Raw genomic sequence first — 24,068 nt, forward strand, 5'->3', positions numbered from 1 at the left:
GCCACTAAAGCCTCTTTCAGAGGCCCTTTTTAACCCACCACCAATGCTGATCATAATGGACCCGACAAACTAAGGGAAACTATGGGTATGACCCAAAGCTCTATCTGTTCTATTCCACGTTGTTTACAATCTCCACATGTGATTCAAAGTCTCTACATATGAACTAAAGTACAATGAATTTAAGTTAATGAAAATGTCCAGGTCATAACCCCCCCATACAAACTATCTAAATAAGGAACAAGGAGTTGTGAAAGCAGAGGAAATAGAATTGGTATTATTTCCCAACTAACTTCAACTTTTTCAACCATGTATGACTAGATAGTGCTGTGATCTGGAAAAAATGCCCTATTCCCTGCTTCCTATGGACCCATGGCTTTAAGAGGGGGGAGTGACACCTTGGTAGATGAAATGGAAATCCTCAAAGCTCATATCAAATAATGTGCCTGGGAAGTTTGACTCACCTGGGTTTTCAGTCCCCCCCCCCCCATCTCAGCTACCCTTGCTGTCCAGAACACTCTGATGAGAAGAGTTCTTTGTTTGGTCTTCAGCTTCCCAACTCCTCAGATGGTCACACAAAACATGTGTAGACAGGGTTCTCAGGCAGCTGTAGGAGTGATGATTACAGCATATACCTGGTCTAACAGCACAGGGAACTTCTGCTGCAATCTGCTAGTTACAGCTTGCTGCATTGGGAGGACCCTACTGTGCTGTGACTACTCACTTCTGCCCCAAATGTCACCTTAATAGCACTACTGATTCCATTGCTATGGTAACTGAAATTTCCTATTGGTAACTGAAATTTCCTCTGTAAGGCACTACTCCAGGCATTACAAGTTCACTGGGCACAGACTTGCTTGTCCACTTATCCTCAGCAGTGTGAACCAAATATATTGGGTGCAACTGATATTGTAGTATTTTAGAGCATTCTCCCCACCCATGGATTCCTGGGTAGCTAGAAACAGAAAGCAATGGAGAAAATTGAGCCTACAGTAGCACAATCTAATAACAGTACCAACACAAGAAGTATGCAATTTCTTCCTAGAACTACGTTATTCTGAGCATTCTCTCCATTACAAGCAGTATCGAATACTATGAAGTAAAAAAAAAGTCATTCCCTCTTTTACTGGCCTTTTTGGGTTTACTTAAGGTGACCAGATTTGAAGGGAGGAAAGGTGGGATGTGGCAGCAGCCCTCCCTCCCTCCGTCTGGGCTCACTGTCACCTCCTGAACACGTTTCCTGTGAGCCCGTCAGTTTCCCACCTGCGCGGTTGGTGCAGGTCAGGTGGGACCGAGGACAGGCCTCTGCCTGGCGTGCCTGCGCAGGCCAGCCAGAGGGCCGGCCAGGACAGAGTGCCACTGCTGGGGGGCAGGGAGGGAGGGAGGCAGAGAGGGAGCTCTGGCTGGGCTATGACACCGCAGTAAGAGGCAGGTGGAGGCGGAGGCTGAGCCATGGCTGCGGCAAGAGGCGGCAGCAAGAGGCAGGCGGTGGCAGCAAGGAAGCGGGACTTTGGGAAACTCCGGTGGGACGTGGGACTTTTACACCAAAGGCAGGAAGGTCCCGCCATTATTGGGATGCCTGGTCAGCTTAGGTTTACTCCAAGCGCACTGTATCCAGCCCTGTCTTCAGTCTGGAACTTGGCAGCCTGTAGTTACAGAACCCACTCCCAAATATGCAAAATTCCTTCTGATTAAGAAACTCTTTGCAGTTTTACCAAATAAATCCTATGTGGAGCTGGAATGAAGCAAAATTGGGCACCACTAGGACTGTATTTTCTTTAAATTGTGGCTCACAAATTGCTGGGTGGAGCAAGTACTTACTGGTACCGTATTATTTAAATACTAGATATTAAGCCCGCTGTGGCCAAAATACAGCGGGCCCTAGCATGATGGGTGGGTGGGGCAAGGATGGGACAAAGGAAGGAGGAAAAGGAGAAAGAGAGACAGAAAGACATAAAGAAAGGGAGGAAGATAGAGACAGAAGAAGAGGGAGAGAAACAGGTAGCCAGAAAGAGGCAGATGGAAGAGAGGGAGGGAGGAAGGGAAGGACAAAGGGAATGCTGGGAGGAAGGGAGGAACAGAGTAAGGTAGGTGGCCTTGGGACCTTCTGCTGGGCCCAGGGGCAGGCTCGGCTGCCCCAGGGCCTGGCAGAAGGCTCTGGACGGGGGCGGAGGGCTCTGCGGCCTACTGCCGGGCCCAGGAGCAGTCTCGGCTGCTCCAGGGCCCGGCAGAAGGCTCGGGAAGGCGGCAGCAGGCTTCGAGGCCTACTGCCGGGCCCAGGAGCAGTCTCGGCTGCTCCAGGGCCCGGCAGAAGGCTCGGGAAGGCGGCGGCAGGCTTCGAGGCCTACTGCCGTGCCCAGGAGCAGTCTCGGCTGCTCCAGGGCCCGGCAGAAGGCTCGGGAAGGCGGCGGCAGGCTTCGAGGCCTACTGCCGGGCCCAGGAGCCGTCTCGGCTGCTCCAGGGCCCGGCAGAAGGCTCGGGAAGGCGGCGGCAGGCTTCGAGGCCTACTGCCGGGCCCAGGAGCAGTCTCGGCTGCTCCAGGGCCCGGCAGAAGGCTCGGGAAGGCGGCGGAGGGCTCTGCGGCCTACTGCCGGGCCCAGGAGCCGTCTCGGCTGCTCCAGGGCCCGGCAGAAGGCTCGGGAAGGCGGCGGCGGGCTTCGAGGCCTACTGCCGGGCCCAGGAGCCGTCTCGGCTGCTCCAGGGCCCGGCAGAAGGCTCGGGAAGGCGGCGGCGGGCTTCGAGGCCTACTGCCGGGCCCAGGAGCAGTCTCGGCTGCTCCAGGGCCCGGCAGAAGGCTCGGGAAGGCGGCGGCAGGCTTCGAGGCCTACTGCCGGGCCCAGGAGCAGTCTCGGCTGCCCCAGGGCCCGGCAGAAGGCTCGGGACGGCTGGAGTCGGCTTTGTGGCTTTCTGCCGGGCCCAAGGACAGGCGAGCCTGTCCCATTGGCCCGGCAGAAGGCTCCGTGGGCAAGGGAAAGCCGGCCGGAGGACTTACCGCTGGGGAAGGATTCTTCCTCTGAGCGGCGACTCTCCAGCCGGGCCAGGTGAGGCTGGGCCAACCAGCCAATGGGGAGCCACGCTTTGCGCGGCTCCCCATTGTTTGCTTGGCCTCCGAGTGACACTCGGAGGGCCCAATCAGGAGCCGCGAAGAGGCTCCTGATTGGGCCATCCAAGTTTTTATCACGGACAGGGCCCGCCCTAACTCCTCCCCACTTGCCTTTACTCCTTTATTCCTCCCGCTCCTCTGGAGCGGGGGGAGGTTTAAAGATGTCTAATACTGGAAGTGGAAAGGAGGTGGAGGAAGGAAGAATTATGTGGAGGAAAAAAAAACCTCTTGCATTGAATCCCTGCAAAGGTAGTAAAGAACAAAAAAGGAAATTCTATTAGTTGAACAGTGCAGAATATACACTTTGGTTTTTCAGAGAGGGAAATGGATTTTGCTTAGCTTCTAAGAGAAGCCCTGCAAGTATGCAAAGTTGTCTGTTAATATTATCAAGGAAACATGCAGCATATACTCAGAGGCATGCCATGATACCTGCATAAGAACCATGTGAAAGGTTTACAGTGATCATGCTTGGCAAAGATATTCTGCTATAGCTACTCTGCTTCTTAGGTTAAATTTCCGTCCCTTAAATCAGTCATTACCAGTTTTAAATGGGGCTACAACTCACTGGGAGTTGGTCCTTGAGGAAGGAGTCTGGGAGGAAGGTGAAGCAGGGTAGGACCAGTGATAGACTGGCCATCTAACAAGGCTGAGTGGGCAGAAAGAATGTAAAGCCTGCACCCCAACTGACTTGTCCTCTCCCAATCTTTGTTTGCCCCCACCATTTCCTCCCCCCTTTTTTGTGAAACTTGCTATATGGAATGCTCTTGTAAGTGTATGTGTAGAAGGCTTACTAGATTCTATGATTTTCCAGAGTTTCCAGCAATCCCTACAGCGACAGCTGTCACTTCTGGGATGAGTGGCTAATTCCCATGTCCACATGATTTAGCCATCATTCTGACCCCCTCCAGGGCCTGCCACGGATTAGGTGCTCATTTGCCCAGGGCTAAAGGAACACAGGAGAATCCGCATACACCTTTGTCCCTGGCAGGACAATATTGACAGGAAGAGCTGGGCCAACCAGGCCTGGCTCCTCCCCACCCTACGGAGGCCCGGGGGGGGGGAATGACCTGGTCTTCTCTGGGGAACTTTGTGACACTGCAGGACAGACCAAGGCATTTAAAAAAATTTGTCTCTACACAATCCCACCTTCCTGTAAAATAAACCCCCTGTCCCCTGCACAGTGGAACCTCTCCACTGCATCTGTGTCCCCTAGGGGGATACATTTCAGAGGGGGACCAGGTGCCCTGACAAAATGTGTCCCCTATGGGGACATATTTTGGTGCTAGAGCAGATCTGGGGCTGAAATGTTTCCCCTGTGGGGACATAGAAAGTGTGGAGCATACAGCTATGCAGCTACGCACCACTGGTGGACTGGCATGGCTACTGCTGTGTGGAATCGGCCTCGGAGAGCTATACGGCAGAAAGAGGATTGAACCAGGGTCTTTCTCATCCTCTCTCAGCACAGTGCTGTCCAGAGTCACTCCAGTCATGAACTGCACAGAGGTAACTTTGCATATGACTGCTGTCTAAATGAAGTAACACATGCAATGAAGTAATGAGTCTCTGAAATGGGAAGAAGAGAGGCCCTTAAGACTATTAAATCCTGAATTTATCATTACCTAACTGCACCACTGAATTGAAGCTATTAGGTATAATTCTGGAGCTTTGGTTCAGCACATGTTTTCAGGAGGATGTGGCCACTTGAACCAGCAGCACACTTAGCAGGCTTTCCCTGAAAATACTCTACTTTGCCTTTGAAAATGGCCTGAGATTGCAGCTAAATGCTGCTGAACATAAATTAAATACTGGGGCAGAGCTTTTAGGTTGCTTTTGCTAGCTCCCAGGGAGAAAGTCATCTACAAAGAAAAATTGCTTCCATATCCCTTTTAGATGTATAAATCTGAAATATCTGAAAAAGAGTACCAGAATATTAATTGAGAAAAAAATGAAAGCCGGAGTGGACATTATACTAATATATTGATGGTGGATAATGATGTAACGAGATCACAATTTGCTTTGCAGTCAAAATCCAATTTTAGATGAATAACAGTGAGATTTCCTTTTGTTTTTAGAACCATCAGCTACAAAACAAAGTATGTAAAAGTACCAGATGGTCATATGTGGGTTGAAGGGGATCATCACGGGCACAGCTTTGACAGCAATGCTTTCGGTCCGGTAAGCTGTACACATTTACTACAATATCATATTAAAAAAAATTGTTAAGTACTGGCAATCTTTTTTGACTTATGGTGATGAACTCTCTAGTTAACCATTGGCTTTTATAATTGCTTATCTTAATGGCGATATATAACAAGATCTCTAAAAAGGTTTTAAAAAGCATGGTACAAAAACCAAGTGTTGTATAAACTTATTCTAACTATAAAAATAGAAAGGGCAGTTTAGCAAGGACCCCCTTCCTCACCATAGTGTCCCTGAACTTCAGGCATCCTTGGGTGAGCCACTGATTCTTCCATGTGCAGTATTTGATATTTAACCTTTTAACATCATAAACTGTTTATCATTTTTGTAATAATGGTTATTTTAGTAGTGATTATGATTACTATTACTACATTTGGGCTTTTATTTAGTATCACCGATATACAAGATTTAGAAAGGTCCGCAGGTTTTATACTGGATATTAGATGTCTGCAAGAAAGACGAGGTACTGGCAATAACATTTGAGGATGGGATCTTCAAAAAGCTGTGGAGGAAAAAATAATCTGCAGCTACGGTCATCCGAGGAAGAAGTCCAGACAGAGGTCTTCAAGGAAAAGAATGTTCATCCTTTTTTTGATGGCTGTTATACATATACAAATTTACACTGGACATAGTGAACAAAGATGAGGTGAATATTCTAAGCATTGTGCAGCATGAGCAAAGACATGACACAGGGATTGGAGGAGGCACCATCAGGAACATGAGGTTTTTGCAGAGCATAGGGGAAAGAAGGAGCATAAGGAGAAATGAAGAAAGAGAAACAGGCTAATCCACATATGCATGTACATCCTTCAGTTATTTGTAAATGAAAGTGGGAACTAGCTCCATTGAATGAGAAAGTGTTTTGAGTGATGTGGTACTGCTGATGTTTCACATAGATTTAAAGTATTGCAATTTTATGTCTTGCAACTATGACCAATAAGTATTTGCATCAGGACCAAAGATGCTTCCACCGGTGTTTAACATTGATAATCAGTTGAGTAGCAAAATGATTCATTTATCTATTGGTTGGTTGATTTATATACCACCACTCTTCACATGGACTCACAGCAGTTCACAATAATAAAAAAAACATTAAAACACAATAAAGCCCATAAAACCCCCCTTCCAACAATTGATATAGGCAATAAAAATAGCCCCTTCTTATAACTCCAGCCCCCCTCCCTCCCCGTTCAGTCGAAGGCCAAGTTATCTCCCATTGGGAGTGAGGTGCCACGCAGGTTGTACTTCGGGTTGTACTTGTCATTGGGCAAATTAATATCTGAGAGAAAATTTTCTTCACTGTGAGTACTCTGACTTATAGATCAAGCTTTGAAATTATACAGTCCAGTCCCTCATATATAGCCTACTTCCCTTCTGTTGTGATACCTTTTTCTTTTTAGAAGAAAAGCAAAATGAAAGGACCGCACACTGTGGTGAAAAGGAACCCAGTGGCCTACTTTTATTATTAAAAAGTCACCCTAAAGAGGAATCTGTATGTTCTTTGTGTCAGAACTCTAATTTTGGTGTTATCAGTGCATTTCCCTCTGAAAGAATGGCTATTGAAAATTCTATCTTTTGAAGATGGGATTAAGCCCATCCCCTATTGACCCTGATACTATGCCTTCAGTTTCACCCAAAAGCTTACATAATGTGGATAATGTCAGACATAGTTATTTTGTGTAGATCACTGTAATAAGCTTTATGGGATGTAAATCTAAACTATCAAAAAAGTGGAAGAAGATCAGATTAAGGGACTAACATTTTTATTTGGATAATTGAAATATAAGTTTTGGGGAATATGTGCTTGCACAATAAGACAATTATGTTTGAGTGATGCCTGCCTACCAGATGGAAAATTAATTGTTAGGAAATCATTAGATTCATATATTTCTCTTAGAGCAGAAGCTTTATTAATCTCTATAATGAAGTGGTGTTTTCCTGCATTAGCATTGATGCAGGTATCCATGGGTTTCAGCACATTACACTTTCTGGATCCATCCCAGGACCTGTTAAACCAGGTGTGTTCTAGTACTTCAGTGTTAGGAGCTGCTAATGATTTTTAGGCTTGGGATCCAGATTGGGATTTTCAGATTGGGATCATAAGTGGTTTGGAAAATGGGCTTCAGTCTTCACACTTTTGGATTGTCCCAGACTGAACAGAGCCAGGGAGCTGCTATTTACCACACTGTGAAAACTTACATGTAGCCCCACTTAAGTTTTCCTGGGGGAGCAAAAAGCAGTTCCCTGGAGCCATTTCAGTTTAGGACAGCATATGAGAGGCTTAACACTATGCAGGACAGTACTAATCTGCATTGGACCCCTCGTGCTGGAGAAGTAACTTTCAGAATCTGTGGAAGCTCCCAACACAAACAGGGAAGCTGCAAATTCAAATGAGTAGCCGTATTGGTCTGAAGTAGCACAATAAAATCAGAGAAAAAGGGAAGCTGCAAATTTCCCAGTGAACTCTTTCAACAGACAAACTTACCTTGTTCAACACACATGATTAGGTTGTGAGCTGATCAGGGATATTGTTGAGGAACTCAAATGGCTGCTGGAAAAAGTTTGCTCATCTGGGGATCAACTGGGAATCTGGTTCTGAACCAACATGCTCAATAAATTAGCCAAACAGTTAAGTCGCAAAAGGAGGTAAAGAAAAACCTCTTTTCTACCCCCACCCCCTTCAAGCTGAATAGTTCCCCATTGTAAAAGGAAGAGGAGACAGTCATTCCTGTCACTTCCTCTGCAGCCCAAGCCAAGAGCTAGGGGTTAGGAGAAAAGTGGAAATCAGCTGGGTTTTTGAGATCATCATCACCACCCTCCATTTAAATTTGCTGCACCTGTGCAAATCTGGGAGGGAGCAAATTTGCCAGGATATGAGATCAGAAGAACCAGTCCTCCAGTTCCTGATTTTCCACTCCTCCCAAAATATTTTGGGTGTAATGAAAAAAATTTCCCAGCAGATGATCAGAAGCCAACTCCCAGCTTAGCTTTCATCTGCTGAGGGTCATCGTTTGATGGCTTCAAGTAGCCTATTCCTGTTCATACGTATGAACAGGTTGCAAACAACTGGATAGTCCATGGATTAACTGGCTTCCTGATAACCCCTGGCAAATGGCAAGTGAGCCAGACTGACAGGTGTTCCAGCATCCCCGCCCAGCATGGACCTAGAAACGGCATAACGTGATTAGCCTTAAATTCCTTTGTGGATATCAGTAAATGAACTTTGAACATTTGTCTAATCTGTTGGACTGCTTTAACTTTGTTGACAATATTTTATTTTAAAATAAAATGAAAGTTAGAAGAATTATGCAAAGGGAATAGCAGCCTTTCAAATAAAGCAGGAACTTTATCTCATTGGAAAGAGAAGTGTTTGGGGCCTGGCAAATGTTGGGGTATGTCAATTATTTTTTAAGCAGGATGAATATATCTAGCACTTTTATTGAAGATAGGAAGCAATAACCATGCAATAGAAAAATATGATGAATTAGAACCTTGGGTGTCTGCACGATGTAACTGGGCAGCTGCAGCTGCAGATGTTTATTACTTTGCAGCATGTTGGATTCAATTAAACAACCTCATTGTACTTTATTATTTAAAGAGCAGCTTTGTGCAATGCAAAGCAGTAAATGTACTGTAATACTATTACTTTGATATTGCCTGGTTTAATCTACATTTTTGAAACAAGCCGTAGTAGCTATTTATAGTGACTTAAGGGGGGGGGGCACCCTGTACTGAACAGCAAGCTATAACCATTAAAGGGACCCATGCCTTTTTGTTTGGGGTTTTTTTATTTAAAGGGGAGAAAATTTTACATAGGCGAATCTTGCTTCAATTAACTGGACTAGGATGGTGCTCTCCTTTTAAATTAACCATGCATGCTACCAGGTTCTTATGAGACAAAAGTACATTTTGCTTTAATTAGAAAATAATAGAGGAATAATAACTACAGCAATTCGGTGAGATATTTATGGAGTCCACTGCCCGTAGTTCTCAGGCACACTACTGGGGCCATTCCAAGGAGAATGCTCTTAGCAGAGACATAACTTTTTTGGCAAAATCTGTTAGGTTGTTTTCTCACCAAGCCCCAAACAAGTGTTTGTTTCACAGGGGATTTAAACCATCCAGATTTTAAAGTGATGACTATGCAATTTCTTTGTCTCTTTATTTTTGTATGTGCTATGCTTGTCTAATCTAGCTGAAGTCAAGAACAAACCCTCATAAACAATGGTCTCTCTAAAATGTGTCTCTCTTTGAAACAAACTCTGGAGATACGGCTGGTGACAGTCCTTAAAATTATAAATGAGAGAGAGGCTGTAGCTCAGTGGTGTTTGCTTGTTATGCAGATAATACCAGGATAGATCTCTGGCATCTTCAGTTAAAAGGACCAGGCAGGAGGAGGTGTGAAAATTATAAATGTTGATCCCATTACTAAACAAGTTCTCAGTGACACTGGAATAACAGAGGGGTACCCAACCTTTTTTTGAGCCTGTGGGAACTTTGGAATACCAGTGTAGCCTTTGGTGTTTTCCAAACTGTTAATCTGCAGTTTGTAAGAAATGCCATAATTGTTAATTTAGAGGAAGGTTGAGGTAGAGAGAATATTGACTTGCAATTATACTGGCTTTAGAGATGGCTTGGAATATTTACACGGGGTAGGTTTTCATTTGCTTACAACAGGTAACTTCTATGAGTTCTTCTCGTATATATATATAGGTACTTATATAGGAATTTATATCCCACACCTTCACCAGAAGGTCTCAGGGCAGGTCACAACAGAATAGACTAAAATACATTTCAAACATAATCTCTTCCTCCCACTCTGACAGGATCCTAGAATTAGGATACCAATCAGATTGTTATGTGATTGTGAATCAAAGTTGCTGACTTTCAGTGTGACAAGATTTATTATTTATTCATTCATTCGTTGGATTTCCGAGGCACCCTTCTCCAACAAGGTCTTGGGCAATTTAAAACAGATATAAGTAAAACCCACATACATTAAATTAGCTTTAAATCAAAAAGGTTAGTCTATGTACAGTATGTACTAATCACTCTTCATCTCCACAACAGCTTAGAGGGGAAGATTAGACTAAGAGAATGTGGCTGGCTGAAGATCACCCACACCTTTTTTGCACAGGAAATTCTGCCCAGATGATGTCTGCACTGGCCTGGGCTTGGCCTGTGACTCACCCTATTCAGGCTCTCCATTGCCCCATAGCAAGGGAATGCGGATTCTTCTGCATTTCCTTCCTCCCTTCCATGCTGCAGGCATCGTCAGGGCCTATGTCAGGCCAAGCCCGTCTGGCAGGGAAGAATTGGGCCATTCAGGTCCAGCTCCTGCCCACGCCTTGGTCTGACTACGGTGTCCCAGAAGAGGCACAAAATGCTCTAGGTGGCTCCATGGTGCTGCACAGCACCACTGAGCCACCTGAGCCTTTTTTTTTAGGAACATGGTAGCAATACCACATTCCTAAACAGAAAAAAAAACAGCCCACACTCCCCCTGCACAGTGGAATCTTTCTGCCCTGACTGCTTTCTGTGGAGGCACTAATCCAGGGTGGACTGGATCTGGTGGGGGAAATCTTTCCCATCTGGACTCAGGAAAAGCCAAGGCAATCAGCCCTGGATCGAATATCTGATGGCAGCCCAGCAGGGGCACTGCCATACAGAAAAGGTACTAGTGACTTTCCATGGCAGAGTAGAAATCTGGGGGGCTTTTTGCACGCCTTCAAAATCGCACAATGGTTGCCAATTGAAAACGCTACTGATTTGCCGTTATGCACAACGTCGTTGACAATCTGCCACACACCTGAAAACGATCTGCAAAAAGCGCTTCCTTGTAGCGCTTTCAGGGAAATCCCCAAAAGTGGATTCACCCTCCGGAAAGCGATACACTCCTGCAACCAATCTGCAACACTAGCGAAAAAGACCTGTGCGTTAACATTGTTGCGGTTTCTACAAAGTCCCTCCCTGGTTCTCTCCTCTGATCTTCCGGCGAAGCGATCGCCATTTTTTTTTCTCCGAGCGAGCGGGGATAAACGCACCAGCGAGCCTCTGTTTAGAGGCTTCCCCGGCTTCAGTCCCTCCCCTTCAGTCACTAAGCACAAACAAGAGAAGCCCGTTTGCTGATGTATTTTCCCTTTATTTTTTACACATTCATTCAGCCGAAAATCGGGCCCGTGAGAGGGGGGGGGTTTCACTCGGAGGGAGCGTGGCAACGAATAAATGACAGCTCAAACACACCAGGCAGCTGGATGGGTCTCTCCGTTGCAACGAATCAACACAGATTCGTTGCAATGGGTCTGGTTTTTTAAAAAAAGAAACTTTCTTAAAGGGAAAGGGGCTGTTTGGAAGCATGCTAACGGCTGCCCATTGGATTTTCAGCCGAAAATCGGGCCCGTGAGAGGGGGGGGGGTTTTCACTCGGAGGGAGCGTGGCAACGAATAAATGACAGCTCAAACACACCAGGCAGCTGGATGGGTCTCTCCGTTGCAACGAATCAACACAGATTCGTTGCAATGGGTCTGGTTTTTTTTTTAAAAAAACTTTCTAAAAAGGAAAGGGGCTGTTTGGGAGCATGCTAACGGCTGCCCATTGGCTGCTTGACAGCCAGGGGCGGGACGAGCTTGGCAAGAGCGCTTCCTTTCTAGCGATTTTTGCCGAGACCGGAAGCCTGTGGGAAACGCTACAAAACGCAACTGGATTCCACTACAAAGGCAGGTATGCATAACGACGAATTCCACTATTTTAAATGGCGATTTTTCATTCAGCAACCAATTTGCTAAAAAGATCCCGGTGCGAAAAGCCCCTGGGACTCCCTGATCCTAGCCTGACACTGTAACCCAGTGGTCCCCAACCTTTCTGAGGTTGGGGACCGGCAGGGCATCGGGGCGCGGCCCGCACGGGCCACGCCCACGCATCGGGCTGCGCCCGCGGGCCGCGCCCACGCATCGGGGTGTGCCCGGGTGCTGCGCCCGCGCATCGGGCCGCGCCCACATGGGCGCGGCCGGCCCTGATTCCTTCTCCCCGCCCTCCCGCAGTAAGAAGCTTTTTACTGCGGGGGGGGGTCGGGGAGAGGGAGCCGCAGCCCGGCGCCATGGCCTTCGCGGCCCGGCACCGGGCCGCAGCCCGCAGGTTGGGGACCACTGCTGTAACCCCTATGCCATGGTGGCTCATGTGGTCCTGTTCAAAAACTAACTGGGGGGGGGGTTGTTACTGTGCTTGATGTTAAAAATTATCTTGAAACAGCAGGAATGATGACCAATAATTTAAAGTTTAATTTTAAAGCAGATTTGAGGACCCTAGTTTCAAGGTGTAAATGTATTTATCTTGCCAAATTACAGTGTATAATCTATTTAAAATTATGTGCCAACACTGGGATTATGTTTATTTTGAGTTCAGTGCAGTAAACTAGCTTGTAGTGGTTTATGGCTTGCTCTATAAAAAGGTAAAATAACAAGGAACTACTTTGAATCAATCCATACATCCAAGGTTTTAGCATTCATGGTTTTTGTCTTTCTGGCCTGGAGTTTCAATAAAATAATAAAGATTTCAATACAATAATAAAATTTCCCACACAGGTCATAATATAGAAGTATATTATTCTATTTAGTTTAGTGGAAATTGGAAGAATTTATCATATTTGGATCCCGCTTTTCCACTCCAGGCATCTGTCATGCATCCATAACTCCTTATATGTGTGAATTGATATTAGACTTCCTGGGTCATGGTTTTACAGATTACACATTCATCACATTTACATTTCCATCTCTGTATTCAATTTTGGATTACAATCTGACTTAGAAAATTACTTCCTTAAACTTCTACTTAGGCAGCTGAGGCAGTTAGACTTCCCCCAAAATCTGCTGATTAAAATGTTGTGCGTTCTATAGATAGCTATATTACCTGACCTGAATTTAGCAATGAAAATAATAGATTTTGTTAGCTTAAATATTCATGCAATGTCACTTGCATATTACAAGCTTGCTCACATACTTGGCTTGCTTTTGTATATATTGTGATACACTATAGTGGAGACCTTCTTGCTAATAATGACTTATTAATTGCCCAGGCAAGTAGTTTAATTTCAGTGAGGTAGCCATGTTAGTCTATTGATACAAAACAAAAGTCAAGTGGCATCTTAAAAACTAATAAAATGTATCCTAGTATCATGCTTTCATGAGTCAGAGCTTACTTTCTCAGATACAATGAAATAAAGAAAATAATTTCCCTTATTATTACTTGAAAAAAATACAAAATGGGGAAGGAAAAGAGAGGTTTAACAGAGAGACCTGGGCTGATTCTGCACTTACATTATTTTTTTCCGGTGTGGATCCTGCTGAATTCAGATTGATTTGAACTCGGTCTTCCTCTCCCCCCCCCCCACTGAAACAGAAAAGTGTTCTGCACTAGTTAGGGAAGCTCAGAAGGGGAGGGGGGAGCCAAGCCCAGACAGAGCCCCTTCCTTCCTTCCTTCCTTCCTTCCTTCCTTCCTTCCTTCCTTCCTTCCTTCCTTCCTTCCTTCCTTCCTTCCTTCCTTCCTTCCTTCCTTCCTTCCTTCCTTCCTTCCTTCCTTCCTTCCTTCCTTCGCTTGAATGGGGGGCGATTGAAGACAACAGAGAAGGGAGAAAAAAAACCATGAGGCAAATCTCTGTCCACAGAAGTGAGGGCTTCTGCAGCTTCTACAGAAAGAAAATTAGGGCTTCTTCTTTAAGAAAAGCTAACAGACTTGGCAGGCGTGGCCAATCAGAACTGTCAGTGCTTTCTCATGCTTTCTCAATTCGATTCTTCCAATATTGAGGATTAAAAGCACTCCTGGATATTGCGAAGAAATGGTATGGTGACTCTGGATCAATCATGTTTGTTGCAGACTCCGGATCAATCATGTTTGTTGTCACCCAAAATCAAAATGGAAATCACATTCTGTGTAGACGGCAGGGACTGAATCGACCTGGGATTGGAATAAAAGCTTTGTGCAGTTTACACCCTGGTATCATAAATCAGGTATAGTTCTCTATGTACTGGACTAAATCGCTTCAATAGTTGGAGCAGGTGATCGGAGTAATCAGGCCTCTAGCCTCTTTTACATGCAGTGAATATTTTAATAAAGTTTAATAAACTCCAATAAAGTAGTATAAATAATAAATTAGTTAAGGAAGAAGTAGTCTGAATGATTGACTGCATCAATAAAGGGTTCTGTTATCATACAGCATATTAAGAACAATCTGCAGAAGTTTCTATAAAGAGAATAATACTTTTGTTGTTGTTATGTGCGAAGTCGTGTCCGATCCATCACGACCCCATGGACAATGATCCTCCAGGCCTTCCTGTCCTCTGCCATTCCCTGGAGTCCTTTTAAGTTTGCACCTACTGCTTCAGTGTCTCCATCCATCCACCTCATTCTCTGTCGTCCCCTTCTTCTTTTGCCCTCGATCACTCCCAGCATTAGGCTCTTCTCCAGGGAGTTCTTCCTTCTCATGAGGTGGCCAAAGTATTTGAGTTTCATCTTCAGGATCTGGCCTTCTAAAGAGCAGTCAGGGCTGATCTCCTCTAGGACTGACCGGTTTGTTCGCCTTGCAGTCCAAGGGACTTGCAAGAGTCGTCTCCAGCACCAGAGTTCAAAAGCCTCAATTCTTTGACGCTCGGCCTTCCTTATGGTCCAACTTTCGCAGCCATACATTGCAACTGGGAATACCATAGCCTTGACTAAACGCACTTTTGTTGGCAGGGTGATGTCTCTGCTTTTTAGGATGCTGTCTAGATTTGCCATAGCTTTCCTCCCTAGGAGCAAGCGTCTTTTAATTTCTTTGCTGCAGTCCCCATCTGCAGTGATCTTGGAGCCGAGGAAAATAAAATCTGTCACTATCTCCATTTCTTCCCCATCTATTTGCCAGGAATTGAGAGGGCCGGCTGCCATGATCTTTGTTTTCTTGATGTTGAGTTTCAAGCCAACTTTTGCACTCTCCTCCTTCACCCACATCAACAGGCTCTTTAGTTCCTCTTCACTTTCTGCCATTAGAAGAATACTACTAGTCTATTGGAAATTATGAGTGAAGAAAACCAGAGCCAGGAAGACAGAGTTTAATTTAATGCAAGGCTTTTAAAAAGCTGATATATATGGAGGAGATAAAAGCCCCCCCCCCCCGATAATAAAGATGTATAACACTAGGGAGACTGCACATACAAGCTTCCAAAAAGTACCTTGTTCCAGATCAGAAGTATGTTTCTTTATTTATTTATTTGTGCACCTTCAAGAGAAGTACAAGGTAAAGGTAAAGGTATCCCCTGTGCAAGCACCAAGTCATGTCTGACCCTTGGGGTGATGCACTCTAGCGTTTTCTTGGCAGACTCAATACAGGGTGGTTTGCCATTTCTTTCCCCAGTCATTACCGTTATACCCCCCCCCCCAATAAGCTGGGTACTCATTTTTCTGACCTCGGAAGGATGGAAGGCTGAGTTGACCTTGAGCCGGCTGCTGGGATCGAACTCCCAGCCTCATGGTCAGAGCTTCAGACAGCATGTCAGTTGCCTTACCACCCTGCGCCACAAAGAGATGTAGGTGTATCTATTTGGTAAGGATGCCTGCCTTCAATGGATTGAGTTGGCTGTGGTTACTCCCACCACAAACTGCAGGGAAGCACTGCATACTTTACTGAACCAGAAAGTATTACTGGGAAGAGAGGAGAAGCCTCATTGCAGGAAACTTTTTCAGGCAGCCAAGGAATAAAGTAAATAAAGCGGAAACAGCAAAGAAGAAAAAAGCATTAACGGCACTCCAATCTGACTCAGTGGCTTATAGCTCCAATCAGGGCTCCGATCCAGATGCATACCCTTGGCTGTTGCCTTCTCTCCCATTCATCCAGTGCTCATTTGTTGGGGGGTTGTTTTTGGTCCCAGGGGGGGGTAGCAATTTAAATCTCCCCACCTCCTCCGCATACTTTTTGATGCAGCAGTAGCCCCAGCACCCAGCCCTGTTTCAGTGGTAGATATGGGAGGTTTGCCAGGCATCTTTATTTCTCTAATAAAGACAGGACCTTTAGTAGTGGGAGGTGGCTTGGAGCCACCCTTTTCCAATACTGGTCTAATCAGAGTGGGAACAAATGCTGCATAATACCCAGGATTACCTGCTTCCTAAACAGAGGCTCAGTATCTAATTTTAATATTCAGACAGGTTTGTGTGGTAAAAGATGTCTTCTTAGGTAACCTTGTCACATTAAAGCAAGGTCAGCATTTTTAATTGTACTTGGAAAGAAATTGCCAGCCAACAAAACCCCTTCAGAATGGGCAACATGTGTTCTTATCAATTGACATGCACTCAAACCATAGTGGGGTCCACTCAAGCCATAGAGGAATGTAAGTTTACAGGAAGCCTTTAACAAAATACATATTCGTGTCCTAACTCAACAGCTTTTAGAATAGAGTTTAAAATATTTTTATAGCAGGGAAATACTTTAGAAGTATTTCTAACGTGTTCATTCTAATGTGTCAGGTTGGATAGAAAGGAGATTTGCCAAGTAACCCTGCAGTTGTTTGGCATGATGACTAAGTGAACATGGTTCAATTATTAATCCATTAGGGACCGATCTATGTTCATTAGGGCTAGAGTTTCACCTCTGCAGACTGAAATTATTCAGGATGAATGAACATTATAGAAACTAGTCCTCCATACGTCATTTCTAGCATTTTGTTGTGCATGTTATGAGGATAAATTACTCAGCATGGGAGAGCCACATGAACAAAGGTTGATGAACAGAAGAGATATATGTATCTTCTATATCTAGATATATAACATTGATAATGCAAAGAAGAGAAACCTGACTGGACTAACAGGGAGGGAAATCCCTAGGTCTATAAAGGGAAATATTCTAACCAAGAGATCTTCAGACTGTAATGCTTGACCTTTCTAGCACAACTTTGACCTCTTCCTGAAATGCTTTAAGGGGACCCAAGGGAGAAGTAAAACAAAAAAAATCTGTTTTTTGTTGCTGCTTATGTTTTGCAGCTGCAAAATGTAGCATTTTCTGAAGGGAAAACTGTAAATCTTGATTGTGCTGTTGTCAAGAGCAATTTATCCAGTTGTATTATGGTGAAGGACTATTGAAAGCACACTGAAATATAGTTCTTTATAAGATTAACAGTTGCTGACTTGTATTTAACATAAACCTGCAATACTCAGGGAAGGGTGCATAATTTGATTTAAATTCAGAATGGAACTAGCTGGAAGCTCACAAGGAACTGGAGACAGGGATAAATTGCAGGGAAATCTTCTTGATTCTTAGGAGCATGCCAATTCCCTACTCCCCCCCCCCTTTTTTTTCTTTCTTTCACAAACTCATATTTTTAAGCATACCCAAGAAGTTATCCTAATATTCTGGACATCTTTACTTTCCTCGTAATAAGCATTCAATCCTGAAGTTTTCTATTCAAAAGAACAAGGGCAGGGCACAGATTCCTCATTTTCCCCACTCTATCCCTACTTTTCTTCTTTCTCTTTTTTGGCAGCTTCCTCCCACCTGCCCTAGTTCCTCCTACCTGCCTTGTTTTGAAGTTTTGAAGGATCAAAGGCCATTCAGAATTTCATGCCTGGCTCAGTTGTTTTAGCTATTTTAGCATGTGCTGACCCCAAGTCTGAACCTTTAAATTCTCAGGGACCAATGACTAAATGTGTCACTAATTGTGACACTTTTGTAGGTGTTGTGGTGGTTTTTGTTTGTTTTCTTTTGTGGAGAAAATTTCTCAAATACATTCTGATTTGGATGCTTGTTGTAATATAGCTCAGATACTAGAAAAGTCCAGTACACTGTATGGTCCATTTATGGATCATTTTGCTTCAGCTACAATTATAAATGTTAACAGAATTCTGGGATCTGTGAAGACCACCCCTTGTACTCCGGATCCTTGTCCATTTGAGCTATTGTAATCATGCTACTAAGCTTTCGTGTTATGATATGATGATATCCCAATGTCCATTTTGCAGGTTGCTAAGAGGACTAGCTTCCATACCTAGGCTAGTGTGTGCCGGAAAGGGGAAAGACTGAAAATGGTTTTAAAAGTTGGAAAGGAAAGAAGCAAGGAAAGTTCATATCAGTGACTCTCTATCTTTCATAAATCTGTCAGTGACCCATGACTCCCTTCCTTGATCAAGAAACAGGTGGTCATTGGTTCACTACTTTAAAAATTTATCCCTAGGGAAGAATAATATGGCCAATTATTTCACATTCTCTAATCTGTCATTTCTGGACAAGATGACAAATAAAGTAGTTGCTGAAGAACTCCAGGGCTTCCTGAATAATTAATCTGCTGTAGATCCCTTTTGTTCTGGCCTGGCTATGGGATGAGGACCCCATAAAAACCTTAGCCAGATGCCTGGAAGAAGTGACAAAATGGCTCAAGCAGAGTCGTCTGAAGCTCAACCCTTGTGGCTGGGTAAGAAGGGACCAAATGAGGAAACATGCCTACCCACTCTGACAGAAACCTGGGGGTGATCCTCGATGCCTCTCTTTACATGGAGGCACAGGTCAGTAGCATTGCAGGCCTTCTACCACCTACGCCAAGCCAAACTACTAGCACCCTACTTGGCACCAGAATACCTAGCCACAGGGATCCATGTGATGGTCAACTCTAGACTGGACTTCTGCAACTCGCTCTACACCGGCCTGCCCTTATCTTTGATCCGGACAATGCAATTGTTCCAGAATGCAGCAGCCAGGATTTTCACCGATACACCGTGGAGATCTCACATCCGGCCTGTACTTCAACAACTCAATTGGCTTCCAATTGAATTCCGGATCAGGTTTAAGGTTTTGGTTCTTATGTTTAAGGCCATATGCGGTCTGGGCCCAGTGTACCTAAGAGACCGTCTCTTCGCCTATACCCCCAAAAGGGCTTTACGCTCTGCCAATGCCAACTGGCTAGTGATCCCTGGCCCCAAAGAAGTATGTCAGTCTTCAACGAGGGCCAGAACATTTTCTGTCCTGACCCCCACCTGGTGGAACGAGCTCCCTGAAGAGATCAGGGCCCTGTCCGAACTCCCAAAATTCCACAGGGCCTGCAAAAGGGAGCTCCTCCACCAGGCATTTGCCATGCATCCCCCATGTTGTATGTAAACCACCCTGAGCCATATGGAAGGGCGATATAGAAATCAATCAATCAGTCAATCAAATAAATAAATAAATAAATAATTAAATAAATAATTAAATAATTAAATAAATAAATAAATAAATAAATAAGGATGTCTCCATTGTCTTTAGACAGTGATTGCTGCCTTTTTTAAAAATCACTGATCTCCATTTCAGATGTTGACAAGAGCCATGCCTCTTTATTATTCTTATATGTGACTTATCAGTGGCTTTTGATAACACTGATCATGCCATCCTTTTTGAGCATTTGGAGGTGGATTGAGGAACATTCCTTGGATTGTTTAGATCGTTCTATATGGGCAGAATCCGTTGCTGTGAGAGAGGCATTGTCATCAGTGACAAAGCATGTCCTTTGGGGTTCCACAAGACACAGGCCTATTCCTCGTTCTATTCGGGTTTTACAAACAGCCCTTTTGGGGAAATCATTCATGGGTTTGTATGCTGTCATCAATATACTGAAGACACTCAGCTCCTTTATTTATTTTATCCAGACCACCTGGTGATGCTGTAGAGTTTCATAATTAATGCCTGGCTGCTGTGGTTATTTATTAAGTATTTCTTTATTGTGTGGCATGTGCAGTGGAGCCAGGAGATCCGAGGGTTGTCTGGAAGCCAGGAAAGAGATGTTCAGAAGTTGGCCCTATTCCAACTTGGACACATTGGACTTGTTCCACCACCCCAGGCTGTTTCACAAATATATAGAGGAGCCATGGATAAGGATAGGATAGGATTGCTGATGATGATGAGCTTCTAGCTCGCCGCCTCATCGATGCCGGAATACGAGGGACAGCCCTTCAGTGGTTGATCTCCTTCCTCTAGGATCGTGGACAGAGGATTGCAATAGGACAGAAAACATCAGACCGCCCATAACTTATTTGTGGAGTCCCACAGGGAGCAGTCCTCTCTCCTATCCTATTCAACATCTTCATGCACCCTCTCGCACAACTGGTATGGAAGTTTGGGCTGGGTTGCCATCAATATGCAGATGACACCCAGCTCTTCCTCCTGATGTATGGCCACCCTGACTCTCCCCCAGAAGCATTAGCCAGCTGCCTGGAAGCAGTGATGAGATGGCTCAAGCAGAGTCTGAAGCTCAATCCTTCCTGTGGCTGGGTAGGAAGGGCCCATGCGAGGAAGCGTGTCTGCCTGCCCTGGATGGTGTGCAGCTCTCTACGGCTGACTCTGCCAGGAATCTAGGCGTGATTCTGGACGCTTCCCTCACAATGGAAGCCCAGATAACAAAGGTAGCGCGGCTGGCATTCTACCAACCTACTAGCGCCCTACCTGGCCCCAGAACACCTAGCCACAGTGATCCATGCGACGGTCACCTCTAGACTAGACTTCTGCAACTCGCTCTATGCAGGCCTGCTCTTAGCCTTGATCTGGAAACTACAGCTGGTTCAAAATGCAGTGGCCAGGATCCTCACTGCAACACCGTGGAGGTCCCACATCTGGCCCATTCTCCACCAACTGCAATGGTTGCCAGTTGAATTCCGAATCAGACTAAAGGTTCTGGTAATTACCAAACTTTGGTCACATTATGAGAAAAGACTAATTGAAAAAGACAATAATGCCAGGAAAAGTTTTAAGCAGTAGGAAAAGAGGAAGACCCATTCACTCGATCAAGGAAGCATGGGCTTGCAAAACCTGAGTGAAGGTATTAACAATTGAACATTTGGCAGGTTATTAATTCATAGCCATAATTCAGAAGCAGTTTGGGATCACTTTTGAATACATACATACACTGTTAATTACAGACTAGAATTCAAAACCCTGGTTTAAAATCCTGCTGTTTTTCACACACATTGGTAATAGCATTGAACACAGGAAAATCCAGTTGCAAATGACTGCTGTAGTACATTGAGAGTTCATTAATCCAATGTGTGTGTAAAACAGCCTAGCTGGTCTGAAGGCAAAAACAACTAACTAGAATGAAGCCCTTCAGGCAGAAAACTTACAAAGCTAACTCTAGAAAATACATGCAGAGGGCCTGAAAAGCTCTTTGGTTTTTATAATATCTTGTGTGGGTCCTTCCTTGCTGAGATTCTGCCAGTAGACTGGCCACCAATATTAACTAGTGGGATTATCTAAATCCTTTTCTTCTTGTCTTAAGCCTATTTCAGCTCCCTTAGCACATGTCAGTGCTTCATTCTAGCTCAGGGATTACCAACCAGGGGTCCGTGGAACCCTGAGGGTCCATGGGAGCTTTGGAAGGGGTCTGAAGCCTTTCCCTGCCTGCCTTGATGGACTTGGCCAGAAGCTGGGGAACTGGCCTTTTCCATTGCTCCCCCTTCCAAGTATGAGTGAGTTCTCTCATGCTTTATGCACTTGGAAATGTCACGAACCCCAGCAGTTAGATGCAGTCGCGGTCCCCTACTTGATCTCCAAGTCCAGTGACTACCAACACTCGGCACTTCACCAGAAAGTTGGTTTATTGAAAGCGGGACGCACAGACAGTTCACTCAGCCAAGGCAACACGTATACAGGAAAATTGACTCTTAGATCAGACCCAGGTTTTTATAGCCACAGGAATAGACCATTCCCCCCCCTTCAACAGGAGCACCAGAAGCGACCTTTTCCTGAGAGTTTATGAAGTCAGTGGGGTGTGAGACTGTTGGAGCCAGCAAAGCTCCTGCTTTTACATTTCAAGGGGAACACTGGAGAGGGGAAAGGAAGGCGGTGATCAGAGCGACGATGTTTTTGACACCTCTACAAGGGGCAAGTGGAGCCCACCCTAAGAAGGAGAAAACAGGAAAGGGGGGAGCAGAGGCACCTGACAGGGAAGAGGTGGAGCCTGAATGCCTACTTTCACCTTAAACCTTCTCTTGTCTTTCTCCCCCTGTTCTCCTTGAGTGTGCCTGTTAAGTTGGGTGATGATGTCTCTTCCAGTGACATGTCATTTCTAGGGGGCATGGCAGGGAGGTGTGGTCAGCTGACATCACTTCCAGGGCTCCTTGAAGCCTGAAAAATTATTTCAGGTGCTCCTCTATGGTTCAAAGGTTGAAAAAGGCTGTCCTAGCTCTTTGACAATTGCAGGTCACTTATATTGCCATCCTAATCAGCTATGCCTTTTAAAGCCCATTGACTTAGAGAGGGGTGATACTCTGCCCAAATACATGTTGCTTAAGATTGTGTGCAAGTTGAACTATGCTAGGCCTGTTTAGATTTCTACTTGTACATTGCTGGATGCAAGCCCATAATTCTTCCTAAAATAGCAGTTCTTCAATTGTACTTCATGCACCTAAAAGTCACATCATGAATCTCTATCCACAATGTATGAATTAAGCATGCAGCCATTTTAAATATAAAAGATTTTTTACTGCTTGCTATTTTTTTCAAAAACAAAATATGCATGCAAAGCCTTAAAAATTATGCCAGCAGCAAATGGATTTCTTTTGGAGCTATTAAGGTTTATGCAGCTTTCAAACTGCTTTAGTCATGGCTTTCTAACCTTGAAATTGTCTGAAAACCTAAAGAAATTCAAATTTCTCACTTTTGTTTCCTCCAAAAAACTTGCTCATAACAGATTAAATAGGGTCAAAAGTACACTGGAGGACTTTGTACAATACACCAGCTATTCTGAAGTGACACAAGACTTTTCTTTCTACTCCTGTGGTCTAGAGTTTTATTAAGATGCTTAGCTTGAGGACTCTCCAAGACCATTTATGCACTGGGCACTTCACTGCCACAGCTTTCATGCAGGAGCACAAATCGGGGGCAGATGAGGCACACTGGGCCAAATGCTCCCCCATGTGGGTGCAGGAAGAGGTGGAGCAGTCTGCCACGACTAAAACTGCAGCCTGCAGCCCAGCATGAAACCCCCAGTGCATAAATGGTCCAAATGACTACAAATTATTGCTTTCCCTTTACAGCCTAACATCTTTTAAAATATAGCAGAACACAGTTCTACATTCAGAAAATGTTCATATATGTGTTGCTTTCAAAATCATTTATTAACATCGTATATCCTGACTAGTGGTATGAGTGCAACTATCTGTGGACCTTGTAGAGATGGACTTCCCTGCCTCTTCTTTCTGTGCAAACTACTGAGTCTCCCCATAACTTTTGTTCCTGGGATCAGCAGAGTTTTAAGAGCTGTACAGAGCTGGATCCAAATTAAATCTGCAGTCTCCCTCACTTCCCTCTACCTTTTGCTGTCCTCCCCTCATGCCATCTCAGAGGTTCTCTATCCCCCAGGAACAGCATTTCATGGAGATCAGTGGGTTGCAGTAGAAGAAAGGAGGTAGAGAAGTTCAATTCTACCATGACATACTTAATCTGGATCTAGTTCAGAGTATGCAGTGGAAGGGGAGAATGAGTGGCTATCATTGCTCCATCTTCTGTAAGCAGAAATGCCATTCTGTCAGAGGAACTGAATGGCTAAATGGAAGGAGGGAAATAAAATAAAGCAAAAACTAGTACAATGAAGGAAACACAAAATTCATCTTGAAGGTTTGTTTCAATGAGACTTTTGGTCTATACATGTCTATGCAGAGGTATGTGCCATGATCTCACCTTTTTTAAAAATGTAATGGCATCACTGCCAACTAAATTGGTGTTTAAAATGCTCTGATCATAATCTAGGTGGCGTAACATCCCACGTGCAACTTCTGTTTTAGCTTGATTGATGA

At 44.7% G+C, this 24,068-nt stretch overlaps 1 protein-coding gene across 2 annotated transcripts in view; it reads left to right on the forward strand.

Annotated features, from left to right (window-relative positions):
• Positions 1 to 24,068, forward strand: part of IMMP2L (inner mitochondrial membrane peptidase subunit 2) — a 591,726-nt gene that overhangs the window by 475,619 nt on the left and 92,039 nt on the right. Inside the window, exon 5 of one of the 2 annotated variants that reach the window (XM_077338517.1) lies at positions 5,173 to 5,275. The exons of the other annotated variant lie outside the window; for it this stretch is intronic. Coding sequence (XP_077194632.1) covers positions 5,173 to 5,275 — 103 coding nt within the window. The remainder of the gene's footprint in view (positions 1 to 5,172; positions 5,276 to 24,068) is intronic. 2 annotated transcript variants of the gene reach the window in all.

This window comes from Paroedura picta, chromosome 5 (assembly GCF_049243985.1).
Source record: "Paroedura picta isolate Pp20150507F chromosome 5, Ppicta_v3.0, whole genome shotgun sequence".
In the NCBI taxonomy this organism is placed as follows: domain Eukaryota; kingdom Metazoa; phylum Chordata; class Lepidosauria; order Squamata; family Gekkonidae; genus Paroedura; species Paroedura picta.